This window comes from Diospyros lotus, chromosome 7, assembly GCF_014633365.1.
Source record: "Diospyros lotus cultivar Yz01 chromosome 7, ASM1463336v1, whole genome shotgun sequence".
Taxonomy (NCBI): Eukaryota; Viridiplantae; Streptophyta; class Magnoliopsida; order Ericales; family Ebenaceae; genus Diospyros; species Diospyros lotus.
In genome coordinates this window covers 9,419,094-9,446,949 of record NC_068344.1, presented here as the reverse complement: position 1 = coordinate 9,446,949, position 27,856 = coordinate 9,419,094, and the positions used below count along the sequence as shown (strand labels likewise).

Genomic DNA, 27,856 nt, shown 5'->3' with positions numbered 1-27,856 from the left:
AACGAGTATCTAAGATTAAAAAAAATAATAATAAAGACTAGATTTAGGAATTATATAAACGCTAAACATAAATCAATCCTTCATGCCTTCATACTTCAGGCCTTAGCTGCTTGATCTTCAATTTCATTTACATCATCAATATTATCTACAAAAGTCACACCCTCCAAGTCTGGTTCATCCAAAGAAAGATTATCAATTTCAAGCATCCCAACATCCCCAAATGAATTAAACAAATCCCTAGCTATATCCCACATATTAGTCTCTCCTTGTACATATTGTGGGGATTTTCTTGACAAAAGGCAAAGGTTACTATGAATGAAAACTAAATCTTCGGCACATGCTTTGGGGTCGTCTTGTTTCTCTTCATGGGATGCACAAAAGAGCAAGTACTCTAATTTCTTTCACAACATGAAGAGGATGATGGCTGCATAAGTTAACCACCCGAGGTTAAGGAGTTGAAGAACCATGGAGGCTCCACCATATAATAGAATACATCGAGTACCTGTCTTCTATAGAGTCACTATTTGCAAACTCCCCTTCTCATCAATGAAAATTTGTAAATTTAGTAGCAACTCTAACACGTTTCTCATTATAGAAAAATATGTTTTCATACACTTTCCCCATTCTTTGCTTACGTCCAAATTCTTATGTGGAGCAATTTGATTTAGATGTTCTTGGAGCCTCTTTTCATTGTAAAACCTTTAGTAAAACATAGAGTAAAAAGAAAAAAAGATAAAAATCTGTTTGAATATAAATGACAAAAACACAAGCACCCAATATAAAATTAAATTAGAAAAAGATAGAAAGAATTACCTTGGATTCAAAGAATGAGCTAAACAATGGAGTGATGTATTATTTTTTGTCCAACGATCAATAAGGATGTCATATACCACCTCATAAAAGATAGATGATTCGGTTAGCCTTCCCCCTCATGCTTGTATATTGCGTTCTTCACATTTTCAATCGTAGAATCCCACATCTCGTGGACTAAATGGAGACAAGGTCTAACTGTGTCACAAGCTCTAAGCATGTCATATATAGGTGTTGTGAACTCAAAGTATATAATCAACACCATCCCACCAAAGTTCATCCAAAATCTTGTCACTCGCAAACCTTGCCTTAATCATATCATCATCTTGGTAGCATGACCATTTGTCATTGATCCCCATTGATTGCAGACCACAATTGATAAGCTTGAGCCTTTTTAACATTACTATAGTTGTTGCAAAATTGTGTATCTGCAACAGATAACAACTTTAAAGGAATTCTAGACAAACTATCTATTGGGATGTAACCCACATAGAAGTCTAGAATTCATGTAGCCAACCCCACATAGTGAGATAACGGCTGGATATGTTGTTGTTGTTGTTGTTGTTGTAAGCATCATCATGAATTTCTGTAATCCAACTGCTTGTGTCATAGGTAACTTCACTATTTTCATGATTCTTGGCTGCATAAATATTTTTCAATGCCAAATTCAACTATGAACCACACAAGGAGTCCAAAAAAAAAAAAAATGGAAATAATCCTTAAATGATTTGCCTGGCACCTTTACAATTTCTGGCGTTATCAGTAATGAATCACATTATCAACCCCAATCTCATTGATCACCTCTTGCATCAGATTAGTAATAAATTTCTTATCTTTAACTTCCCCTGAATAGTCAACAGCTTTCAGAAACTATGGGCTAACCATCTGAAACTGCTATAAAGTTAATTAATGGTCTTCTTTGTGAGTCATTTCAACCATCACTCACAATACTAATGGCCCTTACCCTCCAAGTTCCTTTGATAGGCTCAAACAATCTTTCAACATGTGCCTTTTCATGTTGGAGCAAACTACTCCTCAACAAATTATATCCAGGAGGCAAATAACCAGGAATTGCATTAGCAGTTGCATAGGTATAAGAACTCACATAATATTGACTCCTAGCAAGATGAAACAGTAAACCAGCTGAATAAACCATTCTAGTAATGTTAGCATGCAATTCATTATTTGCTTGCATATTAAAAGCTTTGGAACGAGAACTACTTCTACCACTACTTTCACTCACTCGTTATTCTCTTTGTTGAGCTAACACTTTCTTGTACATAACCCCCTAATGATCCTAATACAATATACTTTGATGAACCACTTTGAGGAGGCAAAGGAAAATTTTTTAGCTCGTTCTTCTTTGCTATCTCAACTTCATCATCTAACTTTTGTACTGTCAAGACCTTAGGATGTATAGTAGCTTATGGTAGAGTTGAGTGTATTAGATTATCCCTCAGGAGGAGGAGTTAATTCTGTTAAGTTGATTACCAATAGTTATTTTGCTTATTGTATTTTTTGTTAAGCTGTTGAAGTAGTTATATAAAGCGATTAGGGCTGTTGTAGATGGATTATCCAGAAATATATCAATTGAATCTTCTGATTCCCCTCCCCCATTCTCTCTCTCTCACAGATCTCTCTTTCTCTCCCTCAGCTTCTCTTCCTCTTGATTCTTTCTGATTCTCCCTCTCGATCTCCTTGTTTCTTTTACCTCCTGTTTTTCCCTCTCTTTAACCCTAGGATCCTAACAATTTAGTATCAAAGCAAGGTTTTTCTTGGCTGAGATTCCTTAATTTTTTGCACTAACAATTTAAGCGAATGTAGTTCAACTAACTTTCAACGGTGATTCTAGCAACTTCTAGAGCAGTTCCAATTTATTAGAATTTGCAGACAAGCAAGGCTATCCTTGAAAGCTGATCGCAGGCAAATTTAGAGGAAGCTGCAACTGAGGCAATCAATTTAGGAGGTATAATAAAGGTGATACCTACAGAGCTAAGCAAATTTTGGCGAGTATAGGAAATTGTTGCAACAGGCGAGTCAGAAGGTGGAATCGAATCTATTGCCTAGCAGTTCATTTCAGTCGGAAGTTCAAGGTTACTGATTGGTGCGACGATCGATTCTAAGAGGCCGATTCATAGCAGCTGATACTCGGTTATTGCAATGGACTCCAGTGAATCCTTGTGATCGAGATAGCGAAGCAAGGTCAGGTGATTCTATCGAACCGGGTGTTTGAGATAGATTGGGTCACAATAAGAAGAGTGCAATAATACTTGACTCGGAATTGAAGTGAAGTAAAGCAGTTGATCAGAAATTCTTGTTCGAATTTTGACAGCGATGACTAAACTAATTGTACGAGGCGATGGAAAATAAGTTTGATAATGCAAATAGTTGAATGTGCGAGGAAATAGGTAGGGTGATACACGAAGAGATGCATAATTTCATGATAATGTTCACTAGACAAAATCAAATTAGACTACCAACTTGCTTGCTTTCCAGTGAATATTTTGATCCACTTAGTATAAAGAAGCAATCAAATCTTGTGATTGGTGGAAATCCTCCCTCTCCTCAAAGAAATGGATCAGATCATGTTCGGTTGGAGCTTCGTACCTTACTCGTCTATGGAATTAGAATTCCAAGAATAGTTGATGGAATCAGAACTCCATTGTCAAATCTTAAAGTTCAACTCAAAGAGATGAAATTGTTCTAGTGAAAAAGGACTTTGGAATGTCTAAGGAAGAAAACAATGATAAGAAGAACGTTATTAATGAAGCATTACAGCCTTAGGAGCTCCTTAAAATGGAGCAGTCTAAGGAAAAGGGCGTACAATCATAGGAGGAGACATTCAAGAACTTTTAGAGAAATGGTTGGTTAACATCAACCAAATGATCAACTGAAGGGACGAAAGACTGACTTTGTTTGCAAAGAATTGGAAGGTTAGTAGATTAGTGGGATCTATATACAAAGTCCACTATAGTATCGGTTTCAGCAGGAGCTGGACTCCTACCTAAGACATTCAATCTGCATGAAGTTGTTGACTTACCTGCAACAGATCCGAAAATTCAAGATGATTGTCTCGATTGTTTTGATCATGAGAATGTTGATTTAGATGTTGGAGATGATGTGGATGGAGATATATTGGCAGCTGATGTTGCAGAGGACAGCAATTTGCCTATTGGAAATATTATTGAAACTCCTGAAGGAGAATTCTGTAGACATGAATTCGGTTAAAGTTGTTAGGCAACCAGATGCAAAGCTGATAAATCAAGATGTACCTATTGAAAGGTTATAGGAGGAAAATGATAAAGTAGTTGATGAAGGGATAGAGAAAGCCAAGTCCATGTTACCCTTGATGATTAGTCCATTGACTGAAGGCCTAGCTAGTGTCCAGGATTGGAATCTTGTGAGGAATGGAATCGATATTGGAGTTCTTAAGAATACTATTCCATTGCTTTTGATTTTGGAGAAGGCTAAGGATTCCTTAGCTTTGGTTAAAACGAGCAACGAGAAAGTAAAGATAGCACTAGCAGGAGAATATCTTACTGTCGACATGAAAGACTCTAACCCTGAATAGTATGACGGTATTGTTGTCATTCCAGAAGATGGAAGCCAGATTGCAAAAGATGCAAACCAATTTCTGATGCTAGTTGTAACAGATGTATCTATAACAGGTGTTTCAAGAAAGCAAGACATACTCGCTGAAATGAGGGATGTTGATTTCTCTTTTAATCATAAGATGGAGACAAAAGAGAGTTGGATATCATGCTTGTTCTGTGCATGACAGGATTTGGAATATAAGAACTTTGATTGCTCAACCTCTAGAATTACAATTAATCAAAGGCATGTCCTAGTAGCAGCCTTGGGAAGTCTCCTGAGAGTTATGGTCCTAATAGGAATTCTCTCAGTAAAGAGCAAATTCAAAGCTGTAAGGAATTTTGAAGACATTTTATAGCTAGAGGGAAGCTAAGAAAGATAGTTGAAGAAATCAAGGTTTTGTTGTGGAGAACAATACTCTTACTATTTTGTTTGTTCTTACTCCAGCTAGCCAATTAGGATTTATGTCTACTATATTGAAGGATGGATTGATGACTGAAATTAGTGTTGCAGCAACTCTTAGTTTTGATGCTCTCAGACAATTTTTATCTGAGTATCTGATGTGAGTCTGTATTTCTCAATTGCTGCATTTGAAGGTTATTGCAAATATTTCTGCAGTAGTGAATGGCAGTTGGTCTGTCCGAAATCCATTAACTGCTGGTACGGATGTGTGTTTGACATCCTTACTTGTACTAGATGGTGATGAACTATTAAAGGAAGTGACGGACACAGTTAGTCAATCCTCTGGACTCCAACCGACCAACATTGAAAGAGCTGTGATGAGAAAAATTTGTGTGAACAACGATTGGCAGGTTTCAACTGCTAACTATGACAAACAAAGTGGTTGATTCTGGTTTTATCCCGATCGATGATTACATGAGAGCTATGGACAACTTGTCATGCTTACATGGGTGGTTTTTCAAAATTTCTCCATCCAAATTGTGGAAGAGAAGGAAAAACAAGCTAAGATTGGGAAGTTGTAGCATTCTTAAGCTTATTTACAGCACTTCCACTCCAGCTTCCCGAGAGTTGCCTGGTAAGGTTTTGTATTTTTTGAGAACAAGAAATATTTCAAGGTTGGGAAAATGTCAAGACCTTAGGATGTATAATAGTTTACAGTAGGGTTAATGTAACAAATTTTCTCTCAGGAATAGTAGTTAATTATGGTAAGTTGATTAGTAGCAGTTAATTTTGCTACTTGTATTTTCTATTAAGTTGTTGAAATAACTATATAAAATTATTAGAGTGGTTGTAGATGAATTATCCAGAAATATATAAATTGAATCTTCTGATTTCCTCTCTTCAAACTCTCTCTCTGTCTCACCCTCAGCTTCTCTTCCTCCGAATTCTCCCTCTCGATCTCCCTGTTTCTTCTACCTTTTTCTATTTTTCTCTCCCTTTCTCTAATTCTGTCCTAATTTTTCTTAAAATCTATCCTAATTCTCTACTGAAACACTAAGCGAACCGTAGGATCCTTACATGTACCTCAATGAAATCATTTCCTAGAATTTTCTTACAAGGTGCAACACTTCTCCTGTATTTTTAGCAAGTGAACTCTAATCCTTGTATATGAGCCGGACTTCTTCTCACTGCAAAAGTTACATTGCCATTGAACATTCCCCCCTCCCTTTTGAGAAGTACTAATTTTTGTCACATATTTCCACAAAGGCAGATCCAAGTTTTCCTCAAAATGAATATTAGTAGCATCAACATGAGAAGAAGAATCCATCTCTGAGTAAAGCAATATAATAAAAATAAAATACAAAATATATATTAATCAAATAATATATATAATGTTATAGTAATCAATCTAATTTCTAATATAAAATAATATAGCAAAAAATGTTCTTGAAATATAATAAAGCATATACATACAGTAAAGTATATATTATTTTATATTATATTTTACATATATTAATAAATTGATACTTGGGATGTCGTGGCTCTGGCTACTCGGTCTTATAATTTTTAACAAAAGAGATAAATCTGAATCTGATCTACAGTTAGGGAGAGTATCCCCGGCGCGTAAGCCCGCGTTGGGCAAAGCAGCAATCGGCAGATGCACTCAGTCCAGCAGTTCTCACTCACCGTCGCCGATGATGCCAGTCCACCGGAGATCACACGATCTCACAATTTTACAGTTCGCACCACACCAGTCTGCCAGTTACTCAACGGAAACGAGGCACGGGCTTGCCTTTCTCGTTCACATTCCAGACTTCCAGTTCCAACAGGACAACTGATGAATGATGTTAAATACAGGTTAAAGGAAACTTCAATAAGGAGACCTAAGAATCAGATGAAGAACCCAGTCCAGCAGTCGTGCGGCAACAATAAATCGGAGTCAGACCAGTCGAACAGCCGGCAACTGTTCTTCTTTGCCGAGTCCGTAAGGGGACACTCGCGCCCCCCCCCCCCCCCCCCCCCCCCCGGGCGGCCGCACGCGACCCCCGCATGTCCCTTTGATAATGACGAAAGGAGTGTTGGACATGCCATGTGGGCGTGTCCGACACGTATCTCCAGCGTGTTGCTGTGCCGTGGCGTTCGACACGCCGGTGACACTGGCATGGCGACCTTTTTGCCGTGTCCGTGTTTTACAGATGAGAATACATCTCAGCAAATTGTGGCATGACAGTGCGCACAAACACAATGCTCATCACACACAATACATGTATAGGCAACTTATGCCATAGTTGACTTCAGGCTTGCTGTACATCTTTTCAATCCAGTTCTCCCTCAATACCTTAAACAAAGCATTGGGTGCCACATTTATGATGGATCGTGGCGTGTGTTGATGTTTCAATTAAGATTTTGGAGTGCTGTCGCTGTAATGTTGGAAAGTGTTGGAGTGGTGGTTGCTGTATTAGTGTGATGCCTTCAACGGGTTCTGTTTTTGCTGTTTTCTTATCGGCATGTGGTTATGTTGATGTCAGAGAAGAGATGGAAGTGGATGTTCTTGATTCATTGTTGCTGAAAGTTTCTGAGTTAGGGAATTGCAGAATCAGTAATGTTGGATTATTGATGAACATCTGAACGTTTGTACCTGTTAAAGGATATTACAAATGGGTAAATTATGAAATCAGCCCTTGATTTTAAGCAAAGCTTAACTTTCAATATGTTCTTAAAAAGTTATGCTTCTTTTATGATTAACACACTGATCTACTACAATGTTACTATTCCAATTTTAACAAGATCACTTAGAGCCTGTTTGGCTTAGCTTATATCATAGGAGCTTATAAGCTCTAGAGTTGATTTTTGAATAAGCTGGTGTTTAGATAAAATCTGCTATAAGCTATCAGTTTTATACTTGTGTGATTGGTAAAAGAAAAGCTTATATTTAGAAGATGGGCATCAGTGCTCGACTACTTCAAAATGTGTAACAGTCCAAAACTTCATTGGTTTAGCATACCATATGATCTAGATAGGAATCTTTCATGTCAAAAGTGAATGCTAACTAAATCCCCTAGTGGAAATGATAATTTCCTATGATGCTTATTTGCTACTCCATATTTAGCATTGGAAGCTCAAAGCTTCTCACCTCACTATACCTCTCTTATATTTTAACCAATCTCATCCACTTTACCACTTCATCACTATAAAAGGGATCCCACTTCATCACTATGAAAAGGATCCGAGAAATGGTCAAGAAATTAGTAATGTGATGGCTATAGATGATTTCAAAAGGAGATTTGTTGGTTGATCTAGTCCCTTACTATTGTAAGCAAATTTGGCTTGTGGTGAAATTAAGTCCCTTTAATCTGGTTATATGACCCACCCAACATCTAAGCACACTACCTACATTGTGGTTAACAACTTATATTTGTCCATTTGTTTGGGAATGATATGTGCAGCTAACCCAAAGCATAGCTCCAGGTTTAGTCAAAGTTTTTTGAGTGGCTTAAAAACTTCGTCCCCTCCTAAAGTGAGTGTTCTAAGTATTCCATGCAAACAAATTACCTCATTTGAAAACTAATGAGCTATATGAGATGCATTAGAGGCCTTCTGATGTGGAACAAAATGAGTCATCTTTGGATATGTATTGACTATTGCGAAACCAAAACAATCCTCTTAGCAAAATTTATGTGAACATGCTCCTAAGGTCTATTTGGTTCAGGTAAAGGAGCATACAAGCTTGTGTTTTATAAGTGACCCTTAAACAATTGGCAAATTCTACACTTGTTTACACAATGCATAATATCTTGCCTGAATTCAGAGAACTCTGCATCCTTTTGTGGGTAAAAAACAATCTGAAGATTATATTTCTTAAAGGTATGTGTGTTCTCTTCATCATGTTGGTCCTCCTATGAAATTGCCAAGGATGCCTCAGCAGAATGTCATACCTGAAGTGGAACCACACCACACGAACCTCATTTTATAATTCTTCTAAATGGAAAATTTGAGCGGGCACTGGTGAGTGACAGAGACCTCACCTACTTGCTTGAACCAGGCCCCTTAGTAAGGTTACCCACCTTTTTATTTTGTAAGCTAAGCTTGTGAATAATTTTATGTGGTACAAAGTTTTTAGTAGTTTCACTGTCTATTACAATCAATCAACTTTCCCCTATCCGCGCAAGTGGTCTGGAAGAGACTTCATCTCAATCGTTTATTGTGAGAAGGGGCTTTTGGAGCTATAATGATGCCATGAATCACAATAAACTGGCCTTCATCACTATCAACTTCTCTGCTTGGTGGCCTGTTTTTTTTGCTCCTACTTTCTTCTCGAAATCATACTTGTCCTCTTTACAAGGATCATGGATGTCGTCATCTGTCAAGTTTGACTTTGAGATGAATTTTCTTTGATGGAATTTGAATGACATGTCCTGGTTGCTCACATTTGAAGCAATTGAACGTAGTTCAGGACCTCCTCCATACTTGGGTTGAATTGGTTTGGTGGATGTAGAAAGTGTTAAGTTTTGAACTTCTCCCTTGGCATTGCATCAGTATATCTCATTTTTTTATCATAACATCTGCCCCACAACCGCCCACTGCACCGATACTGAAAAGAAATTTTTATTGGTCATCTTCCATCTAGTGAAAATACCACTTCTAGAGTCTTGCATTGCATAACTCATTTTTTATAATAACATCCTTAGAGCGATTGCATAAAAGACTTGTTTAGGGGTCGGTTAGTCGTCCAGAGAGAGAGAGACCCCACCTTGGAGGAAAGACTTGGCAAGATGCCTTTTGATGCCAACAATAGTCAGTTGAGCAAATTGAGACCCAAATAAACTCACTGGCTTGATAGAGCGATTAGGAGTTGACGCGCTTCTTCATAACCAAAACCAAATTAGTAGGGAACCTAGGAGGATAGTTGAGGAAGAAGAAGAAGAAGAAAGACGAAAAATGGAAGGAGAGAAGAGAAGAAGAATATCCATCTTGAGAAGCAGAGAGCGCGGAACCAGCTTTAGGTTTCTTTTCACCTCCAATATTGAAAATATTTTGAGGGGCTAGGAATAAAAATATCTAGCCCTAACATTAGTTCTATTATACTTGTCCCACTCCTTCCATTGTCTAATTTTTTCTATCATTTACTAATCACATGACCAAAAAGTTGAAGTAGACATTCCACACACCGTAGGCTAAATTAATCTACAATTCCGTTTGTATAATCAAAATAAGGATATAACATAATTAATTAAAAAACAAGTAGACCAAATCACATCATGTTGCCTCTGGCTTTCTGTTTCTTAGTCTGATATGCTTTCCTCATGCTTGACAGGTACAATCCCCACAGAATTACTCCTGCAGCTGACAACGGCGTTTCGGAAAGGTGGGCTCCAGAATAGGAGTGGCATGTTTTTCTACAAAGATCATCTACATAAAAGCACAGTTCCCGTCTTAGCCCTTGCTGGAGATGAGGACCTAATATGCCCTCCAGAAGCTGTCTATGGTGCGTTTAAGGAGATTCATCTTACATGTTCCTATTTGACCTTGGTAATTTTTACTTAATTTTTGTTTTTCTTGCTTGTCATCTTTCTAAACAGAAACCGTAAAGCTCATCCCCGAGCACTTGGTTACGTACAAAGTATATGGAGAATCTGAGGGTCCACACTATGCTCATTATGACTTGGTGGCAGCACGGCTGGTATGCAAATTATTAATTCTTTTACTTGTCATACTACATCTCAAATCTTGTAACGGCTTCAAATTTTGTTTTCACGCGACATGCAGGCTGGAGATCAAGTATATCCACGAATAGTACAATTTCTTAGCTCTTATGACTGACACCCAACCAAACAAAGATTTGTTGGGGCTCCCGTGCCTAGTCTATAGAAGGAATGAGGTACCTATCATTGATGTTCTTTTGAACCCTTATTAATTGTCAAATGATTACAATTAAGATGAGCCCTAAACTCTTTTGAACCCTTCTTAATTAATGTCAAATGTTGATGTTCTTTTTATTGGTGTGTTTCCATATTGCACTTGTTGATTTCACCATGTTAACTAAATGATGGAACACAACTATATCAATTATCTTCATTCACCACCTTCTTATGAAACTTCTCCATATGAAGATGGTGTTGAAATTTCATTTTATCATTACTCCGCTAGGAGATATTATCCACTGCCGGTCCCAAGCCCGGATAAAGGAGGAGGATTGCATTAGGTAGCCTACAGCCAGCGTAAAACTTAGTCGAATCTAAATATGAATTCTAGGCAAACTATCTGTTGAGATGTAACCCACATAGAAGTCTAGAATTCATGTAGCCAACCCCACATAGTGGGATAACGGCTGGATGTGTTGTTGTTGTTGATGTTGTTGTTGTTGTTATTGTTGTTGTTGTTGATGATGATGATGTTCTTTTTAATTGGTTTTGTGTAGGGCGCACATGTGAATTTCATGGCTCTAGGATCAAATATACAAGAGGGGGGATGATGTAGTTCATTGTGTGGCTCATGTTGTTGTTTTTGTATACCAACCTATCTGTCCATGCCACTGTTTTTAATTCATTGTGTTCTGTCCATGCCACTGTTTTTAATTCATTGTGTGGTTCATGTTGTTGTTTTTGTATACGAAGCTATCTGTCCATTCCACTATTTTTAATTCATTGTGTGGTTCATGTTGTTGTTTTTGTATACGACACTATCTGTCCATGCCACTGTTTTTAATCTTATTAACTTTATTTTTTTTTATTGCTTAGAGAACTGCAAAGCATCACAACTGTTAGTGTAGCTCAGATTGTTGTATTATTTCATTTTTAATCTCATGTTGTTGACGACTCTAGTAGAGAGGAGAAAGAGTAAAGAGATAAAAAAAAGAAAAATAAAATTTTGAAAGAATAATTTTAATTAAAAATCAAAAGTGGAAGGAGAAAACTAAAGTTTTCTAAACAGTTAGTTTTGTTATTTAACCATAATATTAGTATGTGAAGAAAAGGTTAGCTGAAGAATTTTATGCCTCGGTCACAAATTCAGCTCACAAATTTTATTCACAATCTAAGGTATGTTCATAATAAAATTCATTAGTAAGTATATCGTTAATTCATGATATTATATTATTAATAGTATGGAGATGTATTGTAAAATTTGAAAAGAATTATTTTGCATTTTTTACTCTAACCATTAACAAAAAGGGATATCATTTTAAAGTGAAAGTGTATATTAGTTCTTTTTAGATTTAATAATATGTTTTCATATTATAAGAGTTGCAATTGAATCGAATCGAGCTTAACTTTGTAAGCTCAAACTTGGCTTAGCAAGCTAGTTTCTAGTCTCGAATTTAAGCTCGACTTGAGCCTTAAAGTTTAGCTCGAACTCTACTGGTCAAAGATTGATACGCCAAACTTGGACGCAATTTTGGTAAGCTCATTTTAACACTTCAAAATTGATTTTTGTTTTGCATTATAAACTATGCTTTCTTTTATTTTTCTCAATGTTTTTTAAGAAACAAACAATTGATGTTATTATTTGTAAGGGTACAAAGTCGTAGCAAGTAGTAAAAAATGTCAAACTCACAGGGACTAATTATGTTATTGAGTACCGAATTTCAATAACTTATTTATTATATGGAGAATTGAAAATTGAAAAAATCTTGATCACTAATTTTGATCAAATGTATGACAAAACTAAACTAAATAAAAAGAAAGAAATATGATATTTGGCTTTGAAACTAGTAGGAAACAAATCTAGGACTTTTGATTTCACCTAGCTAATCTCACACAACTTAAAATTTCAAATCTTAAGAATTCTAATTTTTTTAAGTTCACAAAAATCTCTTAATTATCCAATGCATTTTCTCAAAGAACACCGAAAATATATCTACCTAATAATCCATCATATCTCTACGTGAGTTTAATTATTTGAAGATACATTAAATTTGTTGGATTTTTATAATTAAAATCACACTAGTCGGATCACCAATTCTCCAACAGAAACTCCCTATTTCAAAATCTTCCTTAAAAGTTGACTCTCTCGTATCATCAATTCTCCAATAGGAGCTCCATTTTTTTCCTCCCTTCTTCTCCGTTTCTTTCCTCTATTTATTTTCCCCGCTTGCGTCTTTGCTGCTGCTACGTGAGGCTTGGCTTTCACTTGACCTTGCAGCCTTTTTTCTCGTATTCAATCTCCTCCATATGAGGCTTCCCAACCACGATTCAAAAGAAATGGTGAGAGCCCAAAAAAATAGGAAAATAAACGACCAATTTCCCTTATCTCCTTTTTCTTGAATGTCATGTGTAATCCATTTTTCTCCAAAGCTTCTCCACCATAGTTTAGGATTTAATTCAACATTGTTTTAATTTAATCTCAAACATTCTCAATTGTGCCCTTGTTTCCTTCATGTAATGTATTAAATTTCCCTCCTTTTATACTAAACCATCTCATTCCTACAATCACAAATAAATAAGGAAAAATCACTAGAAAGAAAAAAAATTAAAAGAAATAAAAGAAAACTAGCAATTTTAATAATTAAAAATTTGATAAAAATCGTGTAAAAATTACACTTATCAAATTCCCCTAAATTTAAAATTTGCTAGTCCTTGAGCAAAAGAAATAAAAGAAACCAAAAAATAAATAAATAAACTCACAAATGGTTAAGGTAATAAAATGTATGTCTCAAAATTTGTTTAGACAAGATAACTAAAAAAACGATAAAATACTAACAAGATTTTGGACTCAATTCAAGACACAACTTTCATTCACAAATAATCCTTCAAGTGTGTGTGTGATTAGCCTTTGTCAATAATGAATTCGCAATCTAGATAAGTTTATGCAACAATAAACAATATGGATGAATGCAAGCTCCATATGCTTGTTTTTCATGCCTCTCTCCACTAATGTAGGCAACTGACACCACTTAGAATCAATAAATCTTTTTAAGGCTTGTAATGTTCGGTTATTGTATTTGGCTCCATCTAAAGAATGGGATTCCAAATAGTGAGAACTTATTTGTGAACACATCTTAAGAGTAATGTTTTTTTTTTCATCACTTGAACTATTCACACTAGTTGGTAACTGAAAGAGTAGTAGGACAAGAGGTAGAAATAATCATTGACACCACAAACTAACTGATGGAATGGCATAAAGAAATTCCAGGCACCACCTGAAGGTAAAGTAAAACAAAAATCCACAAATTTCACCAGCACCATATGCTATAACTGATATAAGGCCAAGTGCATGCTACGGTCAGTTTAAAGATGATTACTCTGTTGTATCCAAGCTTGATCCATCAAGAATTCCATTGCCTTGTCCTTTTTGAAAATATGAAGAATCTTTGTACAACGAGTGTCCATTTTGGCCAACATGTATGCTTAATACTGAATAAGTGAGAGCTAAAACTGGATCAACCAGTGCAGCACCCAAGTAACAACCATATATTTAAATACAATCACGCAATAGCAGGCTATTTAAGAAAGTAACTTTTTTTTTCTTTTCAAGTACCCCACTTTTACAGCATTAACTCCTCCTTCCTTGCATCCACCCTTTCACAGTTTTTTCATTTTTTTTCTTTTTTGTGGCTCTTTTACAAGATGTGTATTTTTAAAATTCTCACTAAAGGAAAGGTCCATGTTTAGGCTCGTAACTGGTAGGATTAATGAGGTTAAAAGAAAGAAAGATAAGACTAATATAGATATGTATGTCTGGCTCAAAAGGCAGACTAGCGGAATATAGAAAAGAGTTAAGTAATATATAGGCTCTAGAGGTCCAAAGAATGCCTAAATCATTTTCTAAGTAGTGTGTCACCTAGGATTTCACCTCAAGAAGCAATCAAGCATGTTCTAGAGCTAAAATGATAGAATAAAATGTTCTAGATCACATAAACCGTCACTAAACAAGCATAGTCACAAGTATCAATCAAGGCTATGTGCTCTATAAAGTTTAAAGGATCATAAGCTGACAAAAATTATCACAAGAATAAAACACAAAATCTAGAGAGTATTCAACTTTCTTTAAAAGTTCTAATCACTAGCAAGTAGTCTTATCATAGGCTTTTCACTACCCAACCAAAACAAAACAAAGAATTTTTTTTCTCAAATCCCATATTTCACTTCAATTGTTTTTTTTTCTTTTTTTTCAAAAGCACTAAAAATAAGAGAAATAGTTTGAATTTTTTTTTCTACCCTTTCCCCCAGACTTAAATATCACATTGTCCTCAATGGGAAAAAAAAAAACAAGAAAACAAGAATATATATATATATATGTATGTATGTATGAGCAAAGTTACAAAGTGCAGTTAAGAAATGCTCTCCAAATTAAAGTTGGGATTTTGGATGTTCATTGTTCCTGCAATATCTGGAGCTGTAGGTGTTGAAATGTCCTAATTCTTAGGCATATGACAACTAATTCAATTCCTTCACATCAACATGATCTAGATGTTTTGATAATGACTACATTCATGCCAAAACTTGAATGTCATCTTATGTTATGTTCTCATGGAACATTCATACGTGTTGAATTAGAATATTATTTATAGAATATGTGTTACGCTTATCTTGTTAAAATATATGGAGGTTTCCTTAGTCAAAGGACCTTGATAGGATTATCCTTTAGCATAATCTTATATGTGCCTTTTTGATTTAATATAGACATGTTTCTCCTTAGGGCTATCCTAAGTTCTAATGCATGAGTTGTTTCATGAGTTGTTTGTGAAGCTCATGCTATGCCAAGTGCTTTATGTGGTAGCATTACTCAAGTTTTAGAGTAATGTATTCTATATATGTTGACTAATGTTTAAGTGTTAAACATCAAGTCAACATCATGTCTTTTGAGAAGAAGATTATATACTCAAGTGAAGATACTTGAGTTTTGATTCATAGAATTTTTATTTGTCTTGTTCTTCATGATAAGGTTGTGTTAACAATCTTAGTATTTATGTGATTAATCTTGCTCTTGCCTATATGCTCAATGTGTTGCTCTAGGATTTCAAAGGATATCTTTTGTATCTATATTGCATGAGTGTCATGGACCTCATGGTGTTTAGAGTAAACTTGAGGTTGAAAAATATCTTAAGCACTTAAATTTTGTGATAGTTTCTCTCAAGTCTAATAGCGGTGTGTTTTTAGTTAATGTTTTAGTATCAATCATCTTTGCTCTCGAATATATACATTAGCTTAAGTTGTGATCTTAAGTTCTATTTCATAGAGCCTAAGTTATCTATTTGATAAGGCTCTCAATGTTCTAAGATGAAAGAACATTTAAGTTTTTGAATGATTGTTGCTTTGATTTGAGTATTTATAGGATTGCAAGTAGCACTTGGCTAAGTTGTTGTAGAACAATCTTCTCAAGTTGATATTCAAGTAATGGTCAGTCACTCGAAGATGTATTTAAATAATTCTATCTTTTAACATCTAGATATAGCCTAGATATTTCTTGAATGAATTTAAATGTTGTATGTTTTCAAGCAATGCTTCCTAAGTGTTGCTCATATTTAGGATCAATGCATTTGAGTAATAGTATTCTAAAATTTCTATCTTTCAAGAATTACTCAATGTGTGCATTAGTGGTATATGAGTTTTGAGCTTTTTTCATATATGCTTTGCTAAGCTCATGAGTGCTCTTGCTTTGAGAAAATCATGATGCTAGAGTTAGAGCATCTTAATGTTATATGTTGTGCTTTGTCTTATATGTGATCTTGTCTTGATATATAAATGAGTTATCATAATAATCAAACTAGAGTATTTTTGTGTTAATGATGTGCTTTGTTAAGGAACATTCTTGTAATGTTTTATGTGTTATATTTCAATCAAGTAATACTTGACTTATGTATGGTTCATATATATGTATTCCATTTGTGAATAAATAGTCATTTGTGTAATGGTATGGAATATGTCATGTATTGATGTATGAGCTTAGTTGAATGATTCTTATCTTTTAAGAATCTAGTGATATTACATGAGATGAGAATATCTCATTATCTTGGCTCCTTAAAGTTTCCATGTATCCAAGTGAGTGTGATTGAAAAGTTAGTTCTATCTAACTTTTACAAACAACACTTGTGTTTAATTGAACTATAAGAAAAGTGTGTTTCTTGGATAAGCTTATTCCTTCCGACATAACGAAGTTTGGCAAGACTAGTTGCAGTGGCGACGGAATGTCACAATCCAGTGATCTTCGCGGTGAGGGTGGCCAGCACCTGCAAGCACTCCGACGCTCAAGTCAGTGAGGGTTTAAAATATCAGAATGTGTGTAAGGTTTGGAAAGAACATACACCTTACCCTGTGATCAGACTAGTTTATATAGAGATGAATGTGTCATATGTATCACCAGTCATCGTGGGAGGATAGAGGGTCGAGACGCACGGTAGTGATAGGGATCATTCTCGAGGATCATGGATTTGATGAAGATTACAAGTAGATGAGGATCAGTGTGTGAGTCATTCGGGGTTGATAGAATCCATTATTGGTGTGAGGATCTCGACCTAGATGGAAAGACTATCTGATCTTCTTAGACTGAGATCTAGTTTGGGGGTCGGGCTCGGTGCCAAGCTGTGGGCCCTTGGCCCAATGAATCAATACAGTCCATAGCCCCCTAGTTCGAATGTTCGCAGAGGTGAGCATCCGAGCTCGGAGCATAGCCATAGTGGTGATAATGCTCTAGCCAGCCTCAATCGTTGTACCAAGCTTGCTGGAGTCGAGCTTGCTAAGGTTGTGCTTAATGAGGATGAGCTTTATGTGTCCAAACTCGATAGTTCCAGGGGGTGTTTTTCGAGGTTCTGACAAGTAGTGCACACAACCTTAAAATTTGAGCCGTCAATTTCGGAAGATGTGACGTTGTGGGCGAACAAGAAGTTGTATCGCCATTTTAACCTAAGGTGTTTAATGCGCATAATAGTGCGTGATGGGTGGCATGATCTCTATGAGTGTTTAGCGACTCTTGATCTCTATTCGTTGGATGCATCGTGCAATATCCATGTAAAGGCACCTGTAAGTCATTTTCCTTGCTTCACACTCTTACATTTGCTACCGATTTTTGAACCCTGATTTCTCGAGAGCCTCCGCATTCTTTCTACCTTCAATCGCTCCCGTGTTTGGGCTAAGTTCTCTTTTCACTATTCTCTCACATATTCCGCTCATTTCCTTAAGTAACTTCTTGAAACTAATTTTCTATTCTTTAGGCTTCCGCTCTTTTTGTTACTTTCTGTTGGCTTACAGAGTGTTAGGGCGAGTTTGGGGAGCGAACTTGGGGAAGGGAATGACTCCGCGATTATTGAGGGAGAGCCCCTAGTAAGGAATCGGACGCCTGGCCGTCTGGCTTTACCGGTCGAGCGTAAGGGAGTGGTTTGATATATAGATTAGGGTAGTTGAAACATAGATCGAAGTAGGAATGTGGTACAACTTATGACAACTCTGTTTTCTCTGGTTCCCTCAGGGATAGTGTAGGTGCTTTGTCCATGGTTGGATCATCTTCAAACCCGCTTTCTAACACAAGTGATGATTGTTAGATATGAGCCCTAAAGACCAATTCTAGTGACACAAAGGGATTCTATAAGCACCCCCGCTCGAATATCCCAACCACCCGGACTATCTGAACGAGAGCACTTACGGAAGGAGAAAGAATGGAACATACAAGACAAAACTACCCTGGCATGCATACACAAGATTTAAAACAACGGAAGCGAAACCATATATACATGCATGCACTATGGGTACCCCGCTAGCACAGTGGTCATAAGATCAATAAATGAAAACAGGCTCCTGTGCCAACATACACGAGACTCAAGGGATGACCTGGCAAAGTAAAAATAATAGAGTAAATCCTACTCAACCATCAGAGTTGACAGGGATTGATGGGACTGCCTGTACACCATACCGACTCTATCGCTAAAAGATGACTCCCTTGCCATGGCCCATGCTGCCACTACCTGGAATGATGGAAAGCAAAGTGAGTCGAGAGACTCAGTAAGCATAAGGAAAGAAAGGCTAAAGGTTGTACAAAACCAATAAACTCTCCCCCAGAACACCAACCCCTAAGCACACACAAGCCATGAGACGCTATCACACAATAGTATAGCATAATGAAATCACATACCGGTCCTTAGAGCCCACACAAGACACAAACACACGGCACCCAAGTCCCATACCAACCTGTCGTTGCCCTGAAAGGCAACATAAATCTCCAACAAACCTGCGCGTGCTGTCTCGGGTCGGTGCTCCCATCACCCATCTGTTTGTGTCAGTACTCCCGACACCCGAGCCATAGGCTCCCTCAGAACGGTCCTCCCGTCCAAGAACTAATAACTACCAGTAACCATATAGTGCACATAAAAATGCAATGGCGTAGTGAGCATCAACGTGATACACTGGCGCCCATACATCCAGGTATCAGGCCATGCTCCGCCCACATAGTAAACCACACGCGATGCATATGCACGGGCTAGATGCAACCTAACCAAGCTAGAATGTCCGTGTCCAAGCATACTCAATAAATGAATATCCCAACATGCAACTCGTACCCATGTGCATATCAAATCATGAATAGTAATATAATGAATCTAAACGTGCAGTAAATCACATACTGGCAGAGCTAATCAGCAGTGCTCGACACCGGTCAACGGCCAATGACTAGGAGTGTCCACTCGACGGTCCACTTTAGGGTCGTACAATAGTTAACCCCAACGTCACCAAATAGTTGACCCTTGCCCCACTGCTCGATAGCTCTAACCGAACCATAAACAAACCCGAGAAAATCGTAAATAAACCCGCATGTTTAGGAACCTAGTCCCCAATCTGGGTTCGGCATCATTTCGAAAGGAATGGGGGCGGTACAAACCCCTGTAGGCATTCAACAAATAAAACTCTAGAAGTTCCGGATTTAATTTAAATTAAAAAAAATGAATAATAATTCAACAAATAAGGTTAGGCGTCGAATTAGAGTAAGGGAGAGGATAAAATATAGGAAATTACAGAGTCTCTCACGAGAATTAAAGAGCAGGAGGAATGGGTTAGGACCTTGCCTTTACACGGTCGTTTCTTGCCCTTCTTGCACTCCCGCTGCGAAATAAAACGTTTAATAGCGATTAATAAAACCGTGGATCGCATTAATTAAATATAACCGTGTAATATAAATAATTTAGCCATCTAAAATTCCACGTAGGCACACAGTAAATAAAACCCCAACGAGTCTTATATTTAATTTAAATTAAATCACGCCAATAACATCCTCAATGTATATAATTAATACGCGACACCGAAATGAATTAAGGAAAGGCGTGGAGTTATAAAATGAAAAGAAATCGTAAGGGTAGATGAGAGCTTGCCTGTATCTAGTCGTTTATAGCGTTTTTACGCTTAAATGACACCAAAATAATACACGCTGTAAAATAGAATAACTCCCAAAATTAATAAAATTGGGCCCAAAATGAAATTCCAACCGTACAGAATGATTATTACATATTTATTTACTTACCTGGCTAATTAAACCGCGATTAAACAGAGTTTAATCTTCAATTTTCCCCAAATTCCTTTACTGACGCGCCTTCTTCTTTCCTGATTTTCCTTCGCTCGTTTGCTGTTGAAATTGCTCCCAGAGCATGCTGAAATCGGCCTTTAAAAAGGAAAAGAAGAGAGCCATCAGCGCACGCCACGTGGCAGCCAAGGGTTACCCACCGCCTTGCCCAAAACGACGTCGTTTTGGGCAAGGTTTTGGCTGAAAAATCAGCCAAAATCCCTCCAGCGCGCAAGCAGAATCGAACCTGCATTCCCCGCCTGCACATGCGCACGCGTAGTCGCTCGCGTCAACTGTCGTTTTGGGCAAGGTTTTGGCTGAAAAATCAGCCAAAATCCCTCCAGCGCGCGGGCAGAATCGAACCTGCATTCCCCGCCTGCACACGCGCACGCGTAGCCGCTCGCGTCAACTGCTCCCTCATATATACAATGCGCGCGATTATATTTAAGGTGACTCGCGACCCATTTTCAAGAATTATTCCAGCACCCAGACTTTCAAAAATTGACACTTGTGCCCACACTTCACAATTACCCCTTATTTCACTTTCACCCTATAATTTCCAGAAATCCCCTAATTCAATTTATTTTATTATTTTTCTATTTTCATAAATACTCCCAAATAATTTAATTAAATACCTAAATTTCATATTTCCTCAAAATTACATAAATAAATATTTCCTTTTAAATTCTCAAATATTTAATAATGTCCTCAAACACTGATTTGAATAATTATTATTTATTTTTTAAAATTCTAGGATATGATAGATTCGATCTTGTAATTCTTTAAATATTGTTTAAATGGCAAGTTTATGTTTTATTTAAATTGCAATATAGTTTAAATTATAAAACATACATCCATTAGTATAATAAGGAGTTGATACCATTCTTAAGCATTAAGAATACGAGTTACGGATAATCCACAGTTCATTATACTATAAACGTGTTCCTGGCCGTAGAATTCCTAATCTGGATAATAGCAACTCGTAAAGGCCAGCACATCGTCTTCTTCCTTATTCAGTATGAGATACTGAAAGATAAGATTAGTGAGTCTCGTGCCATTCTGTATGAAATATAGAAGGAAGATGGGTGGGTGCTCGTTACAAGAATGAGTTCATTGAACGGGACTGTTAACATTAAATCACATGGGTTACTTCTCACGGGTCAATGATTTAATGTTAGCTGCGATTTTGCAACTAGTCCTTAGACTTGAGATGACATAGATATCTGTGTATTGGTGGATTAGGATATCAGCGATATTATGCGGTTGTTCTAATCAATGATAATCATACGTATCTATATGTCTGATTCAGTAATACATGAGGTATGTATGCATTAGACATGGAATCTATCATCTCAAGATTTATGAGGAAGATATCCTATGTGATCCAGTAATCACTTGACGATAAATCCTTGGCCGAGGTAATATGACGATGGAATTTGTTCCATACAGGTTGTGTCATAATTAGTCAAGATTGATTTTGGATTTGGTCATATGACGAGATTAAGAAATTCGACATACTGACCATGATCTCATATCTTGTCGGGATATAGGATGATAGAAGGACCGTATTGCATGGTAACGTAGTAAAAGGTTCACAATACCCTATTCACAATAAATTGGGTAATAACATATTGCTATATGTCACTAATGATTTACGAGAATTAATCATTGATTATTCTCATTGCCAATTTATTTGTGAACCCAGAAAGTCTCACACAAAAAAAATCACTTTCAAAGAAAAAATAGATAAATTAGTAATTTTATAATTACTAATAATAGTGCATTATTTATTGGATAAATAAGAATAATTAAATAATTATATTATGAATATAATTATTTGATCATTAATTGGGTTGGGCCTTTTGCTAGCACATTAGGTTTGGCCCAATGGCACTATTGGATTTAATTTAACACTATTGGATTGGGTTTGACCCAATTACATTAAATGGAATGGGCTTGAGAAGCCCAACCCATTTAATGTATATATAAAAGCTCTCAATCTCTTCATTCACTACACTTGAGTCTTCTTGATTCACTTGAATGTTAAGAGAGTTTTTTGGAGAAGTGTTCTTAAATCCAAAAGATAAGTTAGAAATTTTTGTGAAAAATTTCTTGTACTTATCTCTCTCTTTGATATTCTTGGATAGAAGTGATTTCGGGTGGACCGACTCGGCATCCTACACTTGGAGGATTAAATGGCGAGAAATCTAACGATGAAATCGATTTCATCAAAGAGGTAACCTTTCGTTTTTGTTTCCAATTAGTTAAACCATAATTTCTGAAAAACGGGATATCTGCAAACTAAATTTTAATTCCGCTGCGCATATGATAAGATCTATGTAATCCCAACAATGATTACAGTTGGGTAAATGAGGATGTTTCCAAAGTCGCCTTGGCATACAAATCCCTAGACAACGTCGCTATGTTCAGGTCATGGATCCATTTGTCAGCGGCTGAAAAATACAAGGGTTTGTTTAAGTGTCAATCCTATAGGGAAGAGGAATGGGTCTTCATAGCCATAGACTTGGGGCTGATTTTTGTGTACGAGACGTTTTTTACATGTCTTCGTCTTCGACTCCCATTTACTAAGTTCCAGTGCTCGATGTTGGGTATATTGAACGTTGCCTTGACCTAGCTGCACCCAAATAGTCAAATCTTCGTGAAGGCCTTTAAAGTGTTGTCAAACTTTTTTATTTCGGGGAGCGAGCACGGGGGTCTTTTTTTCCTTCTTCCAGTTGAAAGGCGTCAGGAAGGGTAGCTGGCTCTCTTTGAGTAGGCTGTTGAGAATGAAATTACTGAAGGCCTTTGATAGTTCTTTTAAGAATTTAAAGACCGACTACTTCAAAGTGGCCTCTCGGCAGGACGTATTTGCTTTCTTCTTAAACGAGAATGCAGCCACCAAATTCTCTTTGTGTTGGAATAAGGAGTCGAGCTCCATTATAGGGGTGGAGTACCGAAGCTTAAGCTCGGAGGACCAGCTAACGGTGGATCTCCTTGAGGATTGCCCGGTATTGGAGAGCTTGTCCCTTGTCAAGTATGGGAGTGATCGAGAGGGTCTGGCTGCTTACATGAGTCAATTTTTGCCATTTCTTTCTTTTTCAGCTATCTTTTGTAGTTGCTTACTCTACTTGTCCTCTATTTCAGGCGAGATAGCCCCCAAGATATCTGTCGAGGAGGTAAGGTAGCGTACACTTAGAATGGAGGTGCTAAGTCGAGCTCAGGATCGGCATGTAAGGTTGCTGAGAAGGCCCTTGCTCTAGAGAAGAGTGCCCAGGCATCCAAGACCCCTATGTTATCCAAAGATCTTGTGTCGACTCCCCGTCCTTCTGCCTAACCTACTTCTTCAAAGGGTGTGGTTGCTCAACCTGCTTCTTCGAAAAGCACGACCTCTCGTCGGGCTGAGGATCAAGTTGATGTTAATGAGGCCTTGTTGGTTGGACACGACGAATAGGGAGAGGCCTATGGTTGAAGAAGACGACCAAAGGTGGGAAATGAAGAGATGAATAAACATAGCGAGTGTAAGGAAACAAACCTTTTTAGGCGGCGATGCGATGGAGACAAACATGCGGTAAAGACGACTAGATTGACGAAGGAGGAGACGAACAAGCGACGAAGAAGGTTAGGCGATGAACAATAATATTTATTATTAAATTAAAAAATAAATATTAAAAACTTATAGTAGAAAAAATTATAAGTAAGTCAAAATAAAGTTGTAAAGATCCAAAAAAAAAGAAGAAAAAAAAATAATTAAATATATATATGATAATTAAAAAAAAAAAGGGGAAATATTTAAAGAAAAGGGGGAGACGCTTGGGCAGCCCCCCCCTCGAAATATCTCTCTCTCTCTCATTTTCTCTCTTATTTCCTCTTGGATTTTTATTGATTCCTCGCGATCCGACCGTTCGATCTTCGATCCAACTTCATTTTCACCGTTAAAGCGCCCCCAATCTGCAAAGAGGTAAGCATTTTGGCTTGATCTTGTCGATTTTTCTTGTTGTTTTTATGAGATGTATGTTGAGGCGCGATGTGGGTTTTTGGCCGGTTGTTTAAGGTTAGATCTACGAAGATCCGACCGTTGGATTTTGATGGTTTTGGGATATGTTGGTTGGTTTGCTTGAGGGAGTTGGGTGGCAATCTTGGATCGCCAGAAATCACCGGCCACGGTGGCCGGCGATGTTGGCAGTGGGTTATTCTCTTTTTGGTCAACGGTTTGACTCTAGATCTACGAAGATCTAGCCGTCCGATCCTTGTTATTTTCGGGTATGTTGGTCGCCTAGGTGCTATGCACCTTGTGGTACCCTCCGATCGTCAAAAACTGGCCGACGACCAGCGAATGGCAATGGCCAGATTTCGCCCATATTTTGGTCGAAAATTAATTTTTAGATCTATTAAAATCTGACCGTCCGATGGGTCTCATTTTGAGATATGTTGTTATTCGTGGTGAGGGCTTCGTATCGGTATGATGGTCGGCCGTTTTTCGTCAACCGGCGACGGTAGTTTGCTGGGAAGAAAGAAAAGGAAAAGAAAGAAAGAAAAGAAAAGGAAATAAAATAAAAATAAATAAAATATAAAGAAAAATGAAATGAGGGCTTTGGGGGTTGGGCATGTCGGGTTAGGTTTTGGCCTAGGATGGCGGGGCCCAATTGGGTTATAGGATGGCCCAATGTGTTGGGCATGACTAACCCAGTTGTGGCAGGCCTTGGGTTGGCCCACTCGGCTTGTTCTCTCTTGTCGCTTGTCCGTGGACCTATGATGACTTAGTTAGGTTGGTCCTACTCAAAATATCAACGTCAGTCTAATTTGGGTTCTCTTTAGGTCTCTTGGAATTGGCGATATGATTGGCGAGTCATTTTGTTGATCGGAGTCCTAAGGGCGAAGCCCTATTAGATGACTCGAGGCCAAGCAAGACTGATTTCGAGTGCGTTCTAGGCTAGCCTATGATGATGACGTGGGTTTATTCCGAATCCTGATGTCTGATGGATTCATTTTACTCTGAGGCTAGAATATTACAATTTATTCCTTTTAAACCATTTATTAAATTATTAATTAATTAATTATTAAGTTTTTAAAAATTTATCAATTGAGTTATAAATATAAATATATATGTATTTTTGATAAAGGAGGAATTTAAATAAAAATATATTATCTATATTAAAAGAAAACTAGTTTATGGGTGAATATAGAAATATATATATATTATTATGTTATTGCAGCCTATGAGTGGGTGTGTAGTTCCACTATATACTTACGCATAGCATGCAAGGCGAGGTATAATGACGTAGTTGATGGCTAAACTTGACGAATTCTATGACGCTAAATTCAAATATTGCGCGGGCCAAGGTACCAAATAATCGATTCAAGGTGTTTGGCAATAGTTAGGATTTTTAGTAATTTCATTACGTCGTTACTCTTGTTACCTAAATGTGACCACCCCATTCTATTTATTGTAGGTTCGAATTTTCAGGATTTTGTTCGATCTTCTCCCCAGACTCAGACTTGAGTCATTGTTTCCCAATCGAGTAGACAAGATATGTTATGTTTACCTTATATTATGCACGTATATACTGTTTCATGCATAAAGATTATAAACTTGTATTGATTTTTATATGCATAACTCGTACATGATTTTTATATGTGGATCATAGAAGAATACTTTTAAATGTTCTAACTTGCATGAAATATTTTTATCCCACTGAGAGAGACATAAGCTAAAAGATACCCTAACTTTATTGTCTGGAGAATGTGAAATATTGAATGATATGGTGTATTTTAGGCACCACATGAAATGATAAATGATTATGACTTGTGCATAAATTAGGGTATCATTTGCATTATTATTAGAGGACTATATAGTAGATTCCCTGATGACTCACAGTAGGAAAAATCATGGTACTATGAGGCTTGGCATACTAAGGCCATGAGAGACACGGATAGTATGTTTCAACACTACTATCACGTGGGCCATTATGATATTATAGTGATGATGACGTATGTGCTAGTATATATACTTGAGTGCATGTGTGTATAGGCGTTAGGCCAATTTCTACTAGTGTGTCCTCAGAATCAGTGCATGTATCTCATATAAAAGTATAGGGGACTTAGGTGGTTAGTGAACAACTTATGGGGGTTGTCTTTAAGCACCTATTTTCCCTACACTATGTTTTCCTTTAAAACCTCAAATTATTTAAACATATGGTACATATTTCTGTTATTTATACCATTATTATGTTATTGTATTCATGATGATCATCCTAGCATTTTATTATATACTCTCCTAGTGGGCATAACATACCTTATACTCGCGAGTCCACAAAACTCACCCTTTTTTATTAAAAATATTTTCAAGCAATTCTCCTTTTTGATTATTGGTCCAACAGATCTTCTGGTATGATATCAGACCCTCTTTTAATTCCTGATGTGATATAGGATGCTCTATGGAGACATACATGTATTGTCGAGTATGATCTTTTGTCTTTTATTTTTGTGGCACATAATTGTGCCAAGGGCCCTAGATACGAGATTAAATATGTATTTATGACAGCAATGTGATGGACATTCTTATTTTTGTACAACTGCTGTATATGAAATATTGAAATGTTATTTGGAATGTGAAATGGTATTTTACTCCATATTCTATATCTTGTCAGTAGCATTATTGCTTTTATTAATATCGAGCTAGAGAAGAGGCTTTCTAGTCCATTGTGGGGTCGCTGGGCCTAGGAATTAGTGCTGGTCATGACTTATCAGATTTCAAGTCGTAACAAAATTAGAATTGAAGTTTATTAATAAATAAATTAAATAGATAATGAAACAAGGAGTGTAGTTGGAGTAAACACAATTTTTGAAGTAAAAAAAATAAGAGAATTATTTATAATATAATAAAAAATACAACAGGAAGTGTGGTTAGAGATAACATAATATTCTTATAATTAGTATCCATGAGTGATTTCATTTTTTTATAATTTCCACCAACTGTTTTTAGTGTATAATTAATAAATTTATTGAATGTTGGTAAATGGTTGATAAATCATACACATTAGATAAGTACATAAGAATTTATGGACTCAATGATATTTAAACTCTTGTTGTAAAAGATACCACTATAATATTTTATTATACAATTTTGAATAAGAAACTCTATTTAGTATTTTGTATTATTTTATAGACATCAAACAAACATAATTAATATACACAACTAAAGTAGAAGATATTGTGACACAATATGGACCATTTTCATAGCCACACGATGCTCCTATAGTTGTTATGCTATATTGGGCTAGACCATGGATGGCATAGTGCTTGTGGTTCTCATGTCGTGATAATGGTAATCAAGAAGAAAGAAAGTTAATATTTGAGCTTTCAAGACACATGTCAAGTGGTTGAGTTACGATAAATTGAGATTTGCATTAGTAGGTTATAAATTTAATTCCTTGAGACAAAATCTCTACATACGATTTATCTTTTATGTTGAAATTGAGGACACAAGCAGCGAAAGACCACGCAAGACGATAATCCCAAGAAAGTCAATATTTAAATTTATTGGTTCATCCATCTCTCAACATTGTGATACGTTCCA

General features: G+C 36.7%; 1 protein-coding gene across 1 annotated transcript in view; it reads left to right on the top strand.

The window, feature by feature from the left end:
• The window catches only part of LOC127806185 (uncharacterized), a 55,092-nt gene extending 43,558 nt beyond the window's left edge, over positions 1-11,534 (top strand). The window contains exons 9-12 of the mRNA XM_052343305.1: positions 10,118-10,288; positions 10,383-10,483; positions 10,570-10,681; positions 11,222-11,534. Coding sequence (XP_052199265.1) covers positions 10,118-10,288; positions 10,383-10,483; positions 10,570-10,623 — 326 coding nt within the window. The 3' untranslated portion in view covers positions 10,624-10,681; positions 11,222-11,534. The remainder of the gene's footprint in view (positions 1-10,117; positions 10,289-10,382; positions 10,484-10,569; positions 10,682-11,221) is intronic.
• Positions 11,535-27,856: the final 16,322 nt, after the last annotated feature.